The 16,163-nt window shown below is 33.1% G+C and overlaps 1 protein-coding gene across 1 annotated transcript; it reads right to left on the reverse strand.

Moving 5' to 3' along the window:
- Window positions 1-5,983: 5,983 nt before the first annotated feature.
- On the reverse strand, window positions 5,984-9,204 carry LOC122583207 (receptor-like protein EIX2). The gene is made up of 2 exons (XM_043755633.1): window positions 9,164-9,204; window positions 5,984-8,990 (listed from the first exon to the last, which is right to left on the reverse strand). Exons 1-2 carry the CDS (start codon window positions 9,202-9,204, stop codon window positions 5,984-5,986), a joined length of 3,048 nt encoding a protein of 1,015 aa, XP_043611568.1.
- Window positions 9,205-16,163: the final 6,959 nt, after the last annotated feature.

Genomic DNA, 16,163 nt, shown 5'->3' on the forward strand with positions numbered 1-16,163 from the left:
CTACTCCCAAATGCATATTACTATTGTAAATATTTTCTTTCGACTAAGTTTTTTTTAGTCTATATATATTCACTTAATTACCCACAAATTTTTATTTTTTTTCTTACCATGAGAGTAGCTAATTAAGTAATTCGGGTCCAACACAATTTTAATGATCATTATTAGATATATCAAGAAATAATACTAATAAAATAAAAAATAATAATAATAACCAGTTTGTTCAAGCTTTATGTATTTTAATTGAACTTCTTTTACGTTCATCTATAATAATTACATTTTATATAACTTTAATTAATAACTACACATATGTATACATTGTCTTTGATATTAAAGTATATTGATATCTCATACTCCAAATTTGATGGATATATACATTTTTTATTGTATGATATAATGCAAGTACTTTATTCACAAAGTTTATCATATTTATATTATGATGCAATGTATGGGTTTAATCTAGTTTATTTTATATATTTGGACAAACGAAATGAGACAGAGAAAGAGAAAATATATGTTTAAATACAATTATTAAATTTCTAGGACTTTTTGTTGATAGATCACTTGAATATTTGGGTGATTCTGTAATTGTCAAGAAAGAAATAATAATAATAATAATAAATAAATAAATAAATAAAAGAGAGAGAGAGAGAGACATGATTGATAAACATAAATTAGGTCGATTGACCCCACACCAGAAGAATATTGGTAACCAATTAGCTAAAAAAAAGTTATGTAGCTTAAAAGAATGAAGAGAAAAAGAACTATTACCCAAACGAAAAGATCGATTTTCGAAAATAACGATCAACACATACTCCACAAAAACAAATCACATCTAGATTTAGACGTCAACTCTTGAACCAATATGGACCACTGGTTATGCTGGTATCATTCTCATATCAGGAAAAGAATATCAACTTTATTATGTCTTGCTCCAGTACACATTTAGTATAATTCTAATTCAATTTAAAGACGCAATCTGAGTGTAATTCTAATTCAATTTAAAGACGCAACTTGAAAATTTGTCTTATGGGTTCATCGGCGAAACTTGTCAAAATCAGTGGGTTTATAAGCACAAGAAATAAATGTCTGGAAACAAAATCAATGAGTTATAAACAAAGTTATATAATACGATCGAGTGCATTAACCTCGGATGTTGGGTAATTATTGTGAAATTTTGAATTCACGTCATATTATTTTTTTGGGTTTTGTTAAACGAAGCCCTAAGGGCTTTCGCTAAGGTGCGTTAATTGGTTGTACACTTACCATAAAATTTAGAAGATGAACTTTTAATATGAAAATGTATAATTTTTTATGCACGTTAAGTGAAGCTCTAAGGGCTTTGTTTAATATTTTTTTTTTTTTTTTATATACAACTAACAATAATGTCCAGTCATTCCAAATGGATATTGTCACCTTAAGTTTTTTTAAGACGTTAAACGAGATCATTTTTAAGGACTAGTTCATTAAAATATAAATGGATAAATACATTGAAATGTATGTAACTAAGCCCGAAAAGTTATAATGTGCACGAACCTAATAAAAATTTTCAAATCATGTAACGTGGTATACGTGACACCTCATATGAGCTGTCAAGTACAAGTTTTTGATTGATTGATCACATTTCTACGTGCATAAGCTTATAATAGTTCGTGCACACTATAACTTTTCGATCTTAGCTATCTATATTTCAACGCACTTATCCCAGATAAAAATTAAAGTAAACATAAAAGGCAAATAAAAGGTAACTCGTATCATGCTATTGAACTATTAGTAATAAAAAGATACAAATGTTGACACAAAAACCAATAAAAGTGTTACTACAATGCAAATTATATAATTGATGATATTTAGCACAAAGTTTAAGCATGGGTTTGTCTCGCAAGGGCTTTTATAACTAAGTCTTTTTTTATAAAATAATAATCCTTTTTGGACATGCATTAAGGATCAAAAGCTCCAACTCCAAAAGGCTCTCAAAAGCCCCGAAAGTTCTTTATAAAAACTTGTATAATAAGGGTTGAAGTACAAACCCCAGCTCCTAGCGCTATCTCTAAGCTCCAGCTCCAAGCTCACAGCCCACAGCTTGAAACTTTTGTGTCAAACATACCCTAATCTAACTTACAAAATATTAAGACACTCTAGATTTTTGAGCATAAAATAATCGTCTAATCTCATAATAATGTTGAGTCACCTCTGCAAATGAAAAGTATAATGGTATAAAAGAACAAGATGTAGATATACACAAGCTATATCCCTTATCCCAAGATAGAAAGCCTCATTTCAAAAAGACTACCAACACTTTTAAGATAGAAAAAAAAAATTATAAATAGACCATCAATACGATAGAAGAAAAAAATTAATATTTTAAAATGTAAATAACTTTATATGATTAATACGAATAATAGAACTTAGTTCAAGTTGCTCGATTCGAATTGAGCTTAAAATGAGTTCAAGCCGAGTTTAGAATTTGTTTAAATATATTATTTTCATTTTCATACACTAACTTCGAATAGACTCGTGAGCCCAAATGTGCATTGGGCGCGGAACTAGAATTCTTGTTGAGTGAGGCTATCCTCAAAATTATCAATAGTTACGGATAAAAATGAGGGTTCATATTTAAATTCACATGAAATTTACACTATATTACGCTACAATTATGAAGAAAAATTGTGCTTAGCGCAGTGGCGGATCTTGAGGGAAGTTACGGAGGGGGGCGCGAAAGTCAAAATATTTTTCTGAACAAAATACAAAAAAAAAATAGCATTACATTGCGAAAAAACGGATGGGGACGAGGCCCCCAAGGATCCTTAATAAGATAGACCATGGTTTAGGGGATTCGACTACACTCTCACGGGCGTATGCAACTCCGCCCAAGGATATAGCTCATAGTTAAAAAGTTCTACTATACATAGTTGATAGTTGTGTAATTAAACATACTTGGAAACAATTATATATAAAAATAAAATAATCACAAAAATAAGTTCATTCATTAAACGAGTATAGTCGTGAGTCAACAGCTGAGTTTAAGGTTGAGTTTTTGAGCTCGAGTTCTTGAGTCAAGCTCAATCTTAGACGAGTGCGCCTAGCTAAGCAATGTATGTATATATAGGACTTTATTATCTACATTATAAAAAATCATGCACTAAAACTAAAACATTGCTTTTAAAAATACATACATTTGTACGTGCGATTCTAAAATATTGACATCTCATCATCAAGTGACGGTTCAAGCTTTTTGACGGTTTTAAACAAGATCAATTTTTGGGCCTAATTTATCTAACATATAAAGTTAAATAAAAATAGAAAAAAAAATAGTTCTTACGATGAAAGACCACAACTGCTAGTTCTTTGTGTTGATGTCAACGCCTTCTGTTGCCTCCTTTACTAATTGAAATGTTACTACCAGTAACATGACACAGTTCTTGCTCGCCTCTATAAATTTAGTATAGTCGTGTATATGGTATTAGATTTAGCTCGGTTTCAAATACATGGGTTATTTACAACACAATCAAAATACTATTTATATACGTTTAAATTCAAAAAATTATTATAGATTCAAACGTAAATATATAGGAAAAAATAAAGCGATAAACTCAAATATAAAGAATTTATTTATAATGAAAGTATAAAAATGTAACAACGAAATATTGACAAAAGTACTTGACATGTTCGATTAGTAATATCATGTCAAGACTTGATAACGCGGATGTGTTCCTATAAAAGAAATACTTAATGACACGGGTTAAATAATTTATATATATATATATATATATATATATATAATAGATTTTTTTTTACCCGCACGATGTGCGGTAGGGATGAGACGTGATATAAAAAATTTTTTTTAATGAAAATAAAAAAAAATTAAAGTAAAAATTTACTAGAACACAATCCTATCAATGGCTATTATACGTAGGTGGTTTTTTAAAACTATCATGACATATAATAGCTACATATAAAATGATCTCCACATAAAAATAGTTATTAACTATACAAAACATTATCAATGATGACTTTCTCATGATTTAGTTTGCGAAAATTAAGTTGTTAAAAAAGAACCAAAATCAATATGACCAATTAAACTGTGTTTATGAAACATGTTGAAAAGAAAAAAAAAAATTTAGGAAGAATATCTCCGAATTAATTCAAAGTTTGATATGCATAAGATTGTTTCATGTGACATAAAAATAATTCATAATTTATTGGTTAAAAAAAATAATTATTTATTTAGTTAAAAGATTTTAATGTAATTATTATAAATAAATTTTTTGATAGATTTTTGTTGCCAAAATTAGTATATAATAAAATAATTATTGTGATAAAAAATATGAAGATGACACGTATCATAAATCCTATTAGGGAATATTTAGAGATAACTTTGAGTTGAGATGGATGACCTTAAAAAGCTAAGATAACTATTCTTTTATTAGTTATTAGTTACATAGATATATATATATATATATATATATATATATATATATATATATAGAATATTATAGACTCGTGAAGAATATATATATTTAATATATATATATATGCATAGGGTAGAGATCCAGAGAGAAGGTGTGTTAAGGAGAGAAGGGTGAAAAGGTCCTACGGGCCAATCAAAACGCGACATGTGTCAAAATAAGAAAAAACGCGCGGTGGCATAATTGTAAATAAATTAAACTTTTGTGAAATGTGGCCAACTTGGTCAGCTTGGGTTGGGTCAGTTTTGGGTTGAGTCAGCTTGATTAGCATGGGTTGGGTCAGTTTGGGTTTATCAGTTTGGTCAGCTTGGGTTGGGTCAGTTTGGTCAGCTTGGCTTTGGGTCAGCTTAGGGTTGGGTTGGATCAGCTTGATCAGCTTGGGTTTGGGTTAGTTTGGCTTTGGGTCAGCTAGGGTTGGGTTAGGTCAGCTTAGGGTTGGGTTGAGTCAACTTGGGTTTGAGTCAGTTTAGGATTGGATTGGGTCAGCTTGGGTTTGGGTGAACTTAGGGTTGGGTTGGGTCAGCTTGAGTTTGGGTCAACTTGGGTTTGGCTCAGCTTGGCTTTGGGTCAGCTTAGGGTTGGGTTGGGTCCGCTTAGGGTTGAGTTGGGTCAACTTGGGTTTGGGTCAGTTTAGGGTTGGGTTGGGTCAGCTTGAGTTTGAAGTCAAATTATTTACAGTTTTGCTACCGTGTTTTTTTTTAAACACCACATATCAACTTCTAGTTGATTAGAAAAACATTCTCTCTCTTCTCTCTTTAACCCACCTTCTCATTTGATATCTTTCTTATATGCATAAGTACATATTAATGTATGAAATAATATATATAGGATATATCTTGATTATAATAATACATACATACATTAAATATATCTAATTGATAATGTCATTAGTTTAGTTATATATTTTATTTATATTATATTTTAATAAGCTATTGTCGGTAAGTTTTACAATAAAAATAATATAAATAAAATATTGATATACATATATATATATATATATATAAATTTGTATTAATTCAAATGTTGTAAACTCTTTAATTTTTAGTTATATTTTTTTTTATTATATAGAACAATAAAACATCAATTATTTTTAAGTTGATATAAAGTGTAAAGTGATGATAAAGAAACAATAAAGTGTAAGCTAATTTAGATATGTGGTAATTTAATTAGTTTTGTAAAATAGAGATTTGTAATGAACTACTCGATGTTGATTTTGTGTAATGAACTTTAATTTCAATCTCTAGTTATTATTAAATATATTTTGGTATATGTGTCAATCATATAAGTGGCCTATCATATACCACGTTGTTAGCTTTTGATTACTATATATCCAATAACATATTATAGGGCCTAATAAATTACAGTAACAATTTATAGGCCTGAAGCATAGTAACATACAACAGAATTCCCAAAGTTCTATACATTTCCAAACATAATTCGAGCTTTAACTTAAAAAACATAATACAATGTCACTAACATTACTTATTTATCACCTATTCATTAGGGAACTTTTTACATTAGCCGCACTTTTGAATAATACCACAAAACATATACCACATACCGTTCAAGAAAGAAAAATACTTAATCCTCCAAGAAGGGCTAACTAACAATGGTGCCAAAACTAACCAAAATCCAGCACCAAATCCACATAATATGCTAATCAACAAGCCCCAATTTCTTCCACGTGAACCATCATCACCTTCTTCTTGGTCTCTCGCATCCGGGACATCTATTATGCAACGCTTAGTGACTGGATCGCCACAAAGATTGTTGCCGTTGAAGCTAGACTCGTCGAAACCTTGAAGCTGTGTGCTTGATGGTACTCTTCCGGTCAAATTGTTGTAGGAAACGTTGAAACTACTCAAAAAATTCAAACGGGACAAGCTCATAGGAAGTTTCCCGGATAGCTGGTTGAGAGAAATATCGAAAGATTCAAGTGATTTCATGTCTCCAATCTTGTTTGGAATTTCTCCTGTCAATTGATTTCTTGACAAATTCAATGATTGTAATGCATGAAGGGACATTAGCTCACCAGGAATGTGTCCTGACAATTTGTTACTAGAAAGGTCCAATATCATCACTAAACGAAGTATAGTGCTATATTCTTCTTCCCGTCCCTTTGTCACCAACGAGGCACTACCCAAAAGATCCGTGCCAAGTATGGATAAGGTAAAAATTCGACCGCTTAAAGTAGTTTCATTCCCTGAGAGGACACTGAATTTGTCGAAACATTTTGGAATATTACCTGTTAGATTGTTATGAGAAAGGACTAGAATTTGAATGGCGGTAAGACCACATAGCTCATGAGGAATATCCCTATCGAATTTGTTAAAACGAAGGTTTAGAATCCTCAAACTTAAGAGTTCTTTACCCACCCATGATGGAATCCTTCCAAAAAGTTCATTTCTAGCAAGTTGAAGAATCTCTAAACTAGCCAAGCTGCGAAGAGAACCCGGTAAGCTTCCAGAGAGCTTGTTGTTGCACAAGTTTAATGTTCCAAGAGAAAATAAAGATCCCAAAGTTGCTGGAATCACACCTGACAAATTATTGTTCTCCAAGCTTACAAATGACAAAGTTGGCCAATTCAACCAACAATCTGGAATGACACCCGAAAGTTGATTATTGGCAAAATTCAGTAATTCAAGACTTTCCCCACTATTGAGACACAAAAAATGATGCATGGATCCTGTAAATAAGTTATTTGATAGATCCAACTTGTGTGCCAGTGAATTCTTTGAAAGTTTAGGCAAACTCCCACTGAAATTGTTTGAACTTAAGTCAATAACCGAAAGCTTAGCAGGGATGCTAGATAATCTTCCTTGGATATTATTTTGTGACACATTGAGTTCTTGTAGATTTGAAACTGATGTCCAGAATTCATCGGGGATGGTCGATGAAATATTTGTGTTGCTGATATCTAAGGTTTCTAAATTTCTCTGAAACTTTAGCCACATTGGAAATTGTGAACCTAGATCCCAATAGCTTATACCCAAAATTTGTAGCTGAAATGAAGGAACCCAGGTTGCATTGTGCGGCTTTAGGGACAACTTATTACGTGCTGCCCAAAATACTCTTAATTTGTCTAGTTTTTCAAAGTGAGCTTCAGTTACTACACCGGTTAGCAGATTATAAGATAGACCGAGAAAAGTCAAGTTAGAAAGTACACCAAGGCTAACAGGAAGGCTACCATTCAGTTGGTTATTACGTAGATCTAAAGTCTCTAATGATAATAATTGTCCAACTGAGTTTGGAATTGAACCAGAAATTAGATTCTCTTTGATTAATAATGACCTCAAAAACGATAATCTTCCTATTGAATCGGGTAGATGACCAGACAGACCTGAGAAAACAAGAGATAATGACTCCAAACGGGGTGATTTGCACTCTAAAATACTCTCAAGAAGAGACGTAAAACTCACATTTTGAAAATTGTTACCCGAGAGATCTAAACGTCGCAAATTGCAAAGGTAACCAAATGATCTGGGTATTTCTTTAGTGAGTAGATTTTGTGACATATCAAGGCTCTGAAGTGAAGTCAAATTTTGCAGGGACGCTAAAACAGGGCTTGTAAGACCGCAAAATTGAATTTCTAATGAAATGAGATTACTACCTATACTAGACAACTCCTTTAAAACTAATGAAGAATTTATAAAATCGTTTCCAGATACATGAAGAACCTGAAGAGAAGTTAGGTTATGAAAACTATGCATACTACTCCCAATATGTCCATGAAAATTACACCGACTTAATTCCAACGAAACTAGACTTGATATACTGAAAATCCACATAGGTACGGAACTATTGTCAAAATAGTTATCAGAAATATCAAGCAAGGAAAGGGATGTCACATTAAGACTAGAAACATGCGGATATACGTTTGTGAGTTGACAGTTAGACATATGAAGTTCTACCAAAAAAGGAAGTGTGTTGATCACCTGAAGCCAATTGACCGCTTTGCTAAGGTCTACGCCACTCATATCCAAATGACGCAACAAGCGTAGATTAGACAACCACTTCACGTTTACCATGCTAGTCAATTCAGACCCATAACTATCATCATAAAAACTACCAAGGGAAAGGACTTCTAGTCGAGAAAGATTCCCGATTTGAGGAGGGATAATTCCACCAAATCTTGAACTTGAGATGTTAAGATATCTCAAGTTTTGAAGAGAACCCAAGAAGCTAGGAACATTAATTTCTGAAAAATTATTGCAACTCAAGTCTAGATACTTGAGCATTTTTAGCTTCATGAGGGATGAACTTATATCCCCACCTAAACTATACTTTGAGATTTCATCATATTCTTTTGTAGTACTATAATCTTCAACACGACAATTACCACCGGCTCCACGAAGATGAATACGATGAACATGACCAGTAATGTTATCACAAACAATCCCCGTCCACTTGCAACAGTCGCGCTCTCGACTAGACCAAGAAGCAAGTTGGTCTGCACGATCAATGAGACCGTGTTTGAACTCAAAAAGTGCCCGTCTCTCGACATCTTTGCATAATGCTGCATCACTGAAGTTTTTAGAAGATAAACAGAAATGAAATAAATATATAAGTAGGAGGAAGAAAAAATTGCATGATGAAGAAATCATATTTTTTTTTAATGATGAAGATCGACAATAACAAATGGTTTTATTTTATACTCACAATAATATTGTATACTTTCCAAATAGACTTCGGTATACTTTGTGAATCTTGGTCTCTTCATCAGTCTACGCTTTACCATGTTCACACGGAATGAAATGAACAATTTTAGTATATTTTATGCATTTATTTGTTAATGGAAATATTGTATATCAAATATATATTTTATTGTACAGTGTACAATCGTGTAAAATATGCATTGTTGTAGATAACTAAAATTTATTGCAGTATATCACTTTTTTTTTAAAGGTGTTTATTGTATACATAAATTAAACAACAAAAGATCATTAAGTTAAATCAGGCGACCACGGCTTCACAGCTCAGTGGTCATCTAGGTTGGATAGAACTTTTGGATGGCTAGGACGTCACTGGTTCGATTCCTGTAAACAGAGGGTTTTCCCAATTTATTTGGGTTTCCTCCTGGAAGGTATTAGGGGATGATCGCGTCGCTGCCACCGATTACAAAAAGTGGTGCGGTGAGTGATACTATTCGCAGTTAAAAAAAAAAAAGTTAAATCAGGCAGCAACTTCTAGTGGAATGAAGTTTAACTTAACTTTCCACCAACCAAAAACCCACATAGGTTCTGTAGCAAGTCCACCACTAGCAAGTCTTTGTGGCTGACACAACATTTTTTCCACTAAATTTATGTAGAAAAGTCCGCCACCATGGCACATGGGTCAATTATGGATTTCCATCCACAATCTAATATATAATAAAAGTTAATTTAATCTAAAAGTCATGAATTATAGTACTATATCTACCAATATTTTATTTGCCACTTGCAAGAAATTTTTTTATATGAAAAAGAATGTTTTTGAAATTGATATAAAGGGAGGGGGGCCCACAAATGTATTTGACTATTTGTAAATCAAATATACTTAGGTGCATAATGAAAAAGTACATACATATCGTCAAATTACTTAGACAGTCATATTTAAAGGTATATGTCCAATTTTAGATACGTGTAAAAAAAATATCCAGTATAGTTATAAGTTTCTTATCAACTAACATGGTTAATAAGAAATAATAATAACCAATCAAATCGTGACGAATATTCTTTAATGGTTTGACATTTTGTATTAGCGCTTACATTAGCTTTGACTTCTCTTATGAATTCATATTTGTTGAAAGCCTTTTCCGTTGAGAGCTAGTATAATTTATAAGTGGCTGGAGTAATAGAAGTATGGTGGCCGGGAAAACAAGCAAGCACCTCGAGATGGACCTAAATCAAGGTAAATAACTTGTATGTATGTTGTTCTAGTTCATAAGATGAGTCTCAGAACATTGAGATGTCACCGGTCTCATATATATCAACGTTCCAAGCTATCGATCTATAAATGTACCGCACTTCAAATCACATTGTAGAAATCTTAGAGTGAAAGTTTCATTAGTAGTGATATCGAACAAGACTCGTTACACTCACTGGTGGTCTATAACATTTTACCACATGATACACAAATAAGATAGAGGTTATTGCTATAGAAATTATATATATTCTACATACAGACTTGGTAAGTACATACAAAAACATGGCTGCCGCCTATTACACCAATGCTTGTACATAGAGTGGCGATTTTTTTAGTCAAATAAATTGGAGTTTAGAGTAGAGGTTATTTGAGAACTAAAAAAAAAAAAAAAAAAAACTGAGAACTTCTCTCTTATCCTTGGATCAAAAACATTGGATGGATCAAATTAAAAATAAAAAACCCCTCTCAACATTAGAGGGGTATTTTCCCCGGATCTCCCTTTTTTTTCTCTTTCTTACTTTATTAAATTTATAAAATTCTATCTAATTCATTAAAAAACTTTTATCTCACATACCGTAACTTGTTAGAGGGAAGAAAGGCAATTTCATCATCTTTCATTAAAGATGCGATTCCATATACTTTTGACGACTTTTTAAATTTCGTATTTTTTCCATCACGTTCATCTTACACATGTGTAAGTTGTTAATTTTTTATGTCCTACACATGTGTAAGATGAACCTTTTAGTGGTTTCCACTTGTCCTACACGGGCGGTACCCATACGGCTAAGGGGTTCGCCCGTACCGTATCCAACCACCATCTCATAGATTGCCGCTCATCAAATCCAAACCATTCCTAAATGTGTCCGGCTTCCAACTCCTTCATAAATGCCTCGAGGTAGCCTACCGAGAAGGGCGAAGCCCCCTAAACGAGCAACGCCCATTCGACTAAGGGCTACCGCCCATGTCGTATCTAACCACCACCATCTCATGAATCGTTGCCCATCAAATACAAACCATTCTCAAATGCGTTCGGCTTTCAACCCCTTTATAAATACCTCGAGGTAGCCTACCAAGTAGGGCGAAGCCCCCTGAACGAGCAACGCCTGTTCGACTAAGGGCTACCACCCGTACCGTATCCATCCGCACTCTAAATCTAAAAGTCGTTGAAAGTATATATGATGACCACTCTAATAAAAGAGGACAAAATATTAAATGAACCTTTTAGTATTTTCCACTTGTCCAACACATTGTAGGATGAACCGATTTGTGGTTTTTACTTGTCCCACACATGTGTAGGATGAACCTTTTGGTGGTTTCTACTTGTCTTATACTCGTGTAAGATGAACGTGATGAAAAAAAAAGTGACATTTAAAAAGTCTTCAAAAGTATATCGAGTCGCATCTTTAATGAAAATGAGCGAAATTTCGAGACTACCCATGTTTTTTTTTTTCGTTTAACAATATACGTCTTGTGAGATAATTTTCTTTAAAAAAGTAGATATTTTTATTAATTTAATAAGAAGGGAGAGAAAGAGAGAGAGAGCTGGACAAAATATTGATTTTTCACAATGACAAGCATGTCATTTTTGATCTTGATGAATGGAGAGCTGAGATTGGTTCTCGCGTCCTTTTTTTTTTAATGGTTCTCAAAATAACTCACTACTCGATAGATAAGCCTACATGTAATTTAAAGTTCCTTTTCTAAAGGTGTAGATATTACTCGCATCGGAGAGTCATACGTTAGTCAGTATACAATATTGGAGAAACCTAATCGTAAAATGGTGAAGCGTTACATACCTTAGATAACCAAATGTTGATCACGTATGTAATATATGTAATTTAAAGTTCTGGCTTCTCAAACTCGGGCTTCCATGTGAGCAATATGTTTGGAAAATTTATCCAAATGCTAAAATAAATTCACATCCATGCATATCGTTACGTACAAACTATGCCTTGACTCGTAGAATTTAAACATAACAAACCTATACAACAAAGTAAGAAGGTTCCTCTTTTACTCATTCTCTTTCTAGATAAAGGAGATACCATATGCACTTATGCAGTATGCACCCTTCTTTCTCTTTAAAAATTATTTTGATCTACCAATTAAAAAGATGAAAGAAGTGGTGGTAGGTGGTATCTCATGTTAGCTTTTCTTTTCCTTTTATCTAATACTACATTTTTAACTAGTATCAAATATATAAATATACAAGCCTTATAACATTACCAAAATAAGAATATATGCAACTCAAAAACCCTTATAAGTTAAAATGTAAAAATACACTTAAAAAAATCAAAATATTCAAATGTAAATAATGTGAGTTAAATTAGATACTATGATAATAATCTTAATTGTCAATTAACTAATAATGTTATCTAAGTCTAATTTTATCCTCTCTTAGTTATATATAAATAGACGTGTGTGGGTTTGTATAGATACATATGGACAAATTAATAAAATATAAAGTGATGAGAAAAGAGAAATGATATTATATATAGTTAACGAGTAGTTCTTATGTTATGGATTTAAAAAAAAAATGATATAACAAGGTAGAGATGAAATGACAAAACTGAAGGGGTTATACAAAGTTACAAACTAAGGTGAAACCTAAAAATAAATGTTAACATGAAAAGTTGATGCATTAACACAAAAACACGACATGACATAGCATAAGACAAAAGCACAACATGATATAGCTAAATGACATAAAAGTTATGAAAGTTATGGAGCCAAAGATCATAAGACCATTTCAATTCCACATGAATGATAACTTGGGACCAGTTTTATTAGAAATACCAGCAACCATAATGTGATCACACCTTGATTTCTATGAACACAATAGATTTAAAAGTCATATATAAAGCCAAAAACTATAAGATCTACTATATCAATTACATATGAATTATAACCTAGGACCAGTTGAATTTAAAATACCACCAAAACATAATGTCAACACGCGTCCACGCCTTGAATTCTGTAAGCACAAGAGATAGATACGGCCCCATCTGAATCGAATTGTTAATTAAAATTGCCCTCAACACGTCTAAATCAAAACTAACTTTAAAAAAAAAAAATCTCTATTTCTTTCCCCCTCTCCCATCTCCTAATCCATAACTAATCTTTTATAACACTAAAAAAAAATTAATTGAATGAGAACCTCCTAATCTAAATGTACAATTTGGTACCCACTAATCCCCCAACGAAGCTAGTTAGTATCCTGGTGAATCTTAACCATAATCTCCTGGTTATCTCAAGTTTTCCTTTGACAAGACTCGAACAAAAAATCCCTTATGAAGTAGCGACTAGTGGCCACAAGGCTATTACCCAATGATTAATCTTTTATAACATTCCCAAATCATAACTTGAAATAGTTATGAATTATACATTAAAATCATTATAAACTAAGATATCTCTACATTTAACTAACATTTTATCCAAACTGATAATAATCTCTTGTTTCTCATAATTACAATGTGTATCTGAATTATTCATCATATTGCACAAATCATACCCATGGTTTATTAATTACACGCTTCATACCTGAACTCACCATTTTCTCACTCAGACCAAAAGTCTGTTACTTGAGTTGTTAAGTGCCCCACATGTCGTACACGTTAGAAGTATTTTCGTCATTTTGCATATTTCATCTGAATTACAGGTATGAAATCTATAATTATTATCAATTTGGATAAAATGTTAGTTGGTGAACTAGATTATATAATTAAGCAAGCTAAGAATAAGGTAGTTGTTCATATTAAAAGTAACTAACACGGTAACTGTGTTATACAACGGTGGTTGTGGCGGCGACAATGTAGTGGTGGGGGATGGTTGTTGGTGGTAGAGGCGTCGCCGAGTGGTGTAAATAATTGATATAAAAGTAATTGATGTAAATGGTTAATGAAGATATTTTAAGAGATAAATGACCAATAGTGTAATATAATCATTAAGGGTATTTTGGATATTTCCCCCTATTTAACTTTCAACATGGAGGCTATCCTTTTTATAGGATAGTATAGATAATCTATATTTATATCTCCTAGCTGCATGCTCGCGCAATGTGCTGGATGGCGATGATGACGACGACTGGTAGTGGCGGCAATAACGGCGGTTGATGTGCAAAATCGAGCTTTAAATTTGTAAAACTAAAACTACCCAAAAACTCACTACTACGCTCTCACGGGCAGTGAACCCGATCGTTTGTAATATAGTTAAGAGGTAAGTCTGAGTTCGTTCTCAGGGATTGAGAAATGATTAGTTGCTTGTAAAATGGTTTGGAAAACAGGTGTTGCTTTGGAAAAAATCCTCTTGACAAATAAGTAAATTGGTTTGCAAAATATTTGCATAAATTTAAAAGAACAATTCAGACAATATAATTAAAAGTCATCCACCTTGACTTCCCTCGACTTTAAATGTGATTGCATGTAATGAAGAACAAATTCTCTAGAGTTTAAAGATAGTCGTGACAAGATTAAGCTACTCACGTGGTACTACCAACCGTGAACAAATTATCGAATCACCTAACTACTAGTCGAATTACCCAAGCCGGTACCACCGAAACTAAGACAATTCTTCTAACAATAAGTTTTGTTGACTATCAAATTATCAATTGCACCTATGTGACAATAGCGTGGTACCACCAACCGATATCAATCACGTTGACAAAATTAATATTTTCTTAAAATGATATTCACTATCATTCCATGAACTAGTGATAATTACTTATAGACAAGTAACCGTTTTAAAATCACATACACATTCAACTGGTACCACCAACGAAGAATCATATGCATCCAATATCAAAATTAATTAATGAAAAGAGTTAACATCATCAAGATCATAGAACAACGATAATTGAGTAACCCCTTTTTAATTAAAAATATTGCAATCACATTATCTGTCTAGTTTCATCGAGGTGGATGATTAAACGCTTAGCCACTCATGATCAATTCACAATAATGAATAAAATAGAAGAGAAACATGATGTACCAATTGTTTGAAGAAAATAAAATGCAAGACAATAAGTAGATACGATCTAAATGGGTGCCCGTGGATCTTCAACGAATCCGCCTAAGAAATAATCTTGATTAGAGGAAGAAGAACCCTTGTAGAACAGCTCCTAGAAAGATTTTTGATGCCTGATTTTCGACCTAGGGTTTTGTTTATATACCCCTCCAAAATCTGATGCAGAAACAAGGAAAGGTCTGTCCTCCCGTGCACCCACTGCGGCGCAGTGGGGTTGAGACTTCCCTCACTGCGGCGCAGTGAGGTGTTGTTTGACTTGACTTCGACTGACTGCGGCGCAGTGGCTTGTGTGACCACCACTGCGGCGCAGTATGAATCCACGACCTCCTTTCTTCTTAACCAGACTGCGGCGCAGTGAAATCCTAGCCATCCCCACTGCGGCGCAGTGGGGGTTTGCCCATTAATTTCCGTGGATCAGGACTGCGGCGCAGTGGGTATGGCAACCTCCACTGTGGCGCAGTCACAAGCTTATATAGAGACAACTTATTTCGATCTCGATTACTCGCCAAACTCTGCCGTATCTTCCACTCAAATCAACTCTTATCAACTTAACGTACTTCTTGGCCAATAATCACCCGAAAATGTACCAAATGGACGCGTAACCTGTTTAGAGCCTGTAAACACTAACAAACACCATAAACGCGCCAAATGCATACAAAAACGACTAAAAACATATAGTGAAATGGCCAATAACGATATGGGTAATGGGTATAAATTAGTCACATCAGCGGTGTTGGTCGATGTGGCGGTGACAATGTATTTATTAATGTAAAG

This window comes from Erigeron canadensis, chromosome 9 (assembly GCF_010389155.1).
Source record: "Erigeron canadensis isolate Cc75 chromosome 9, C_canadensis_v1, whole genome shotgun sequence".
Taxonomy (NCBI): Eukaryota; Viridiplantae; Streptophyta; class Magnoliopsida; order Asterales; family Asteraceae; genus Erigeron; species Erigeron canadensis.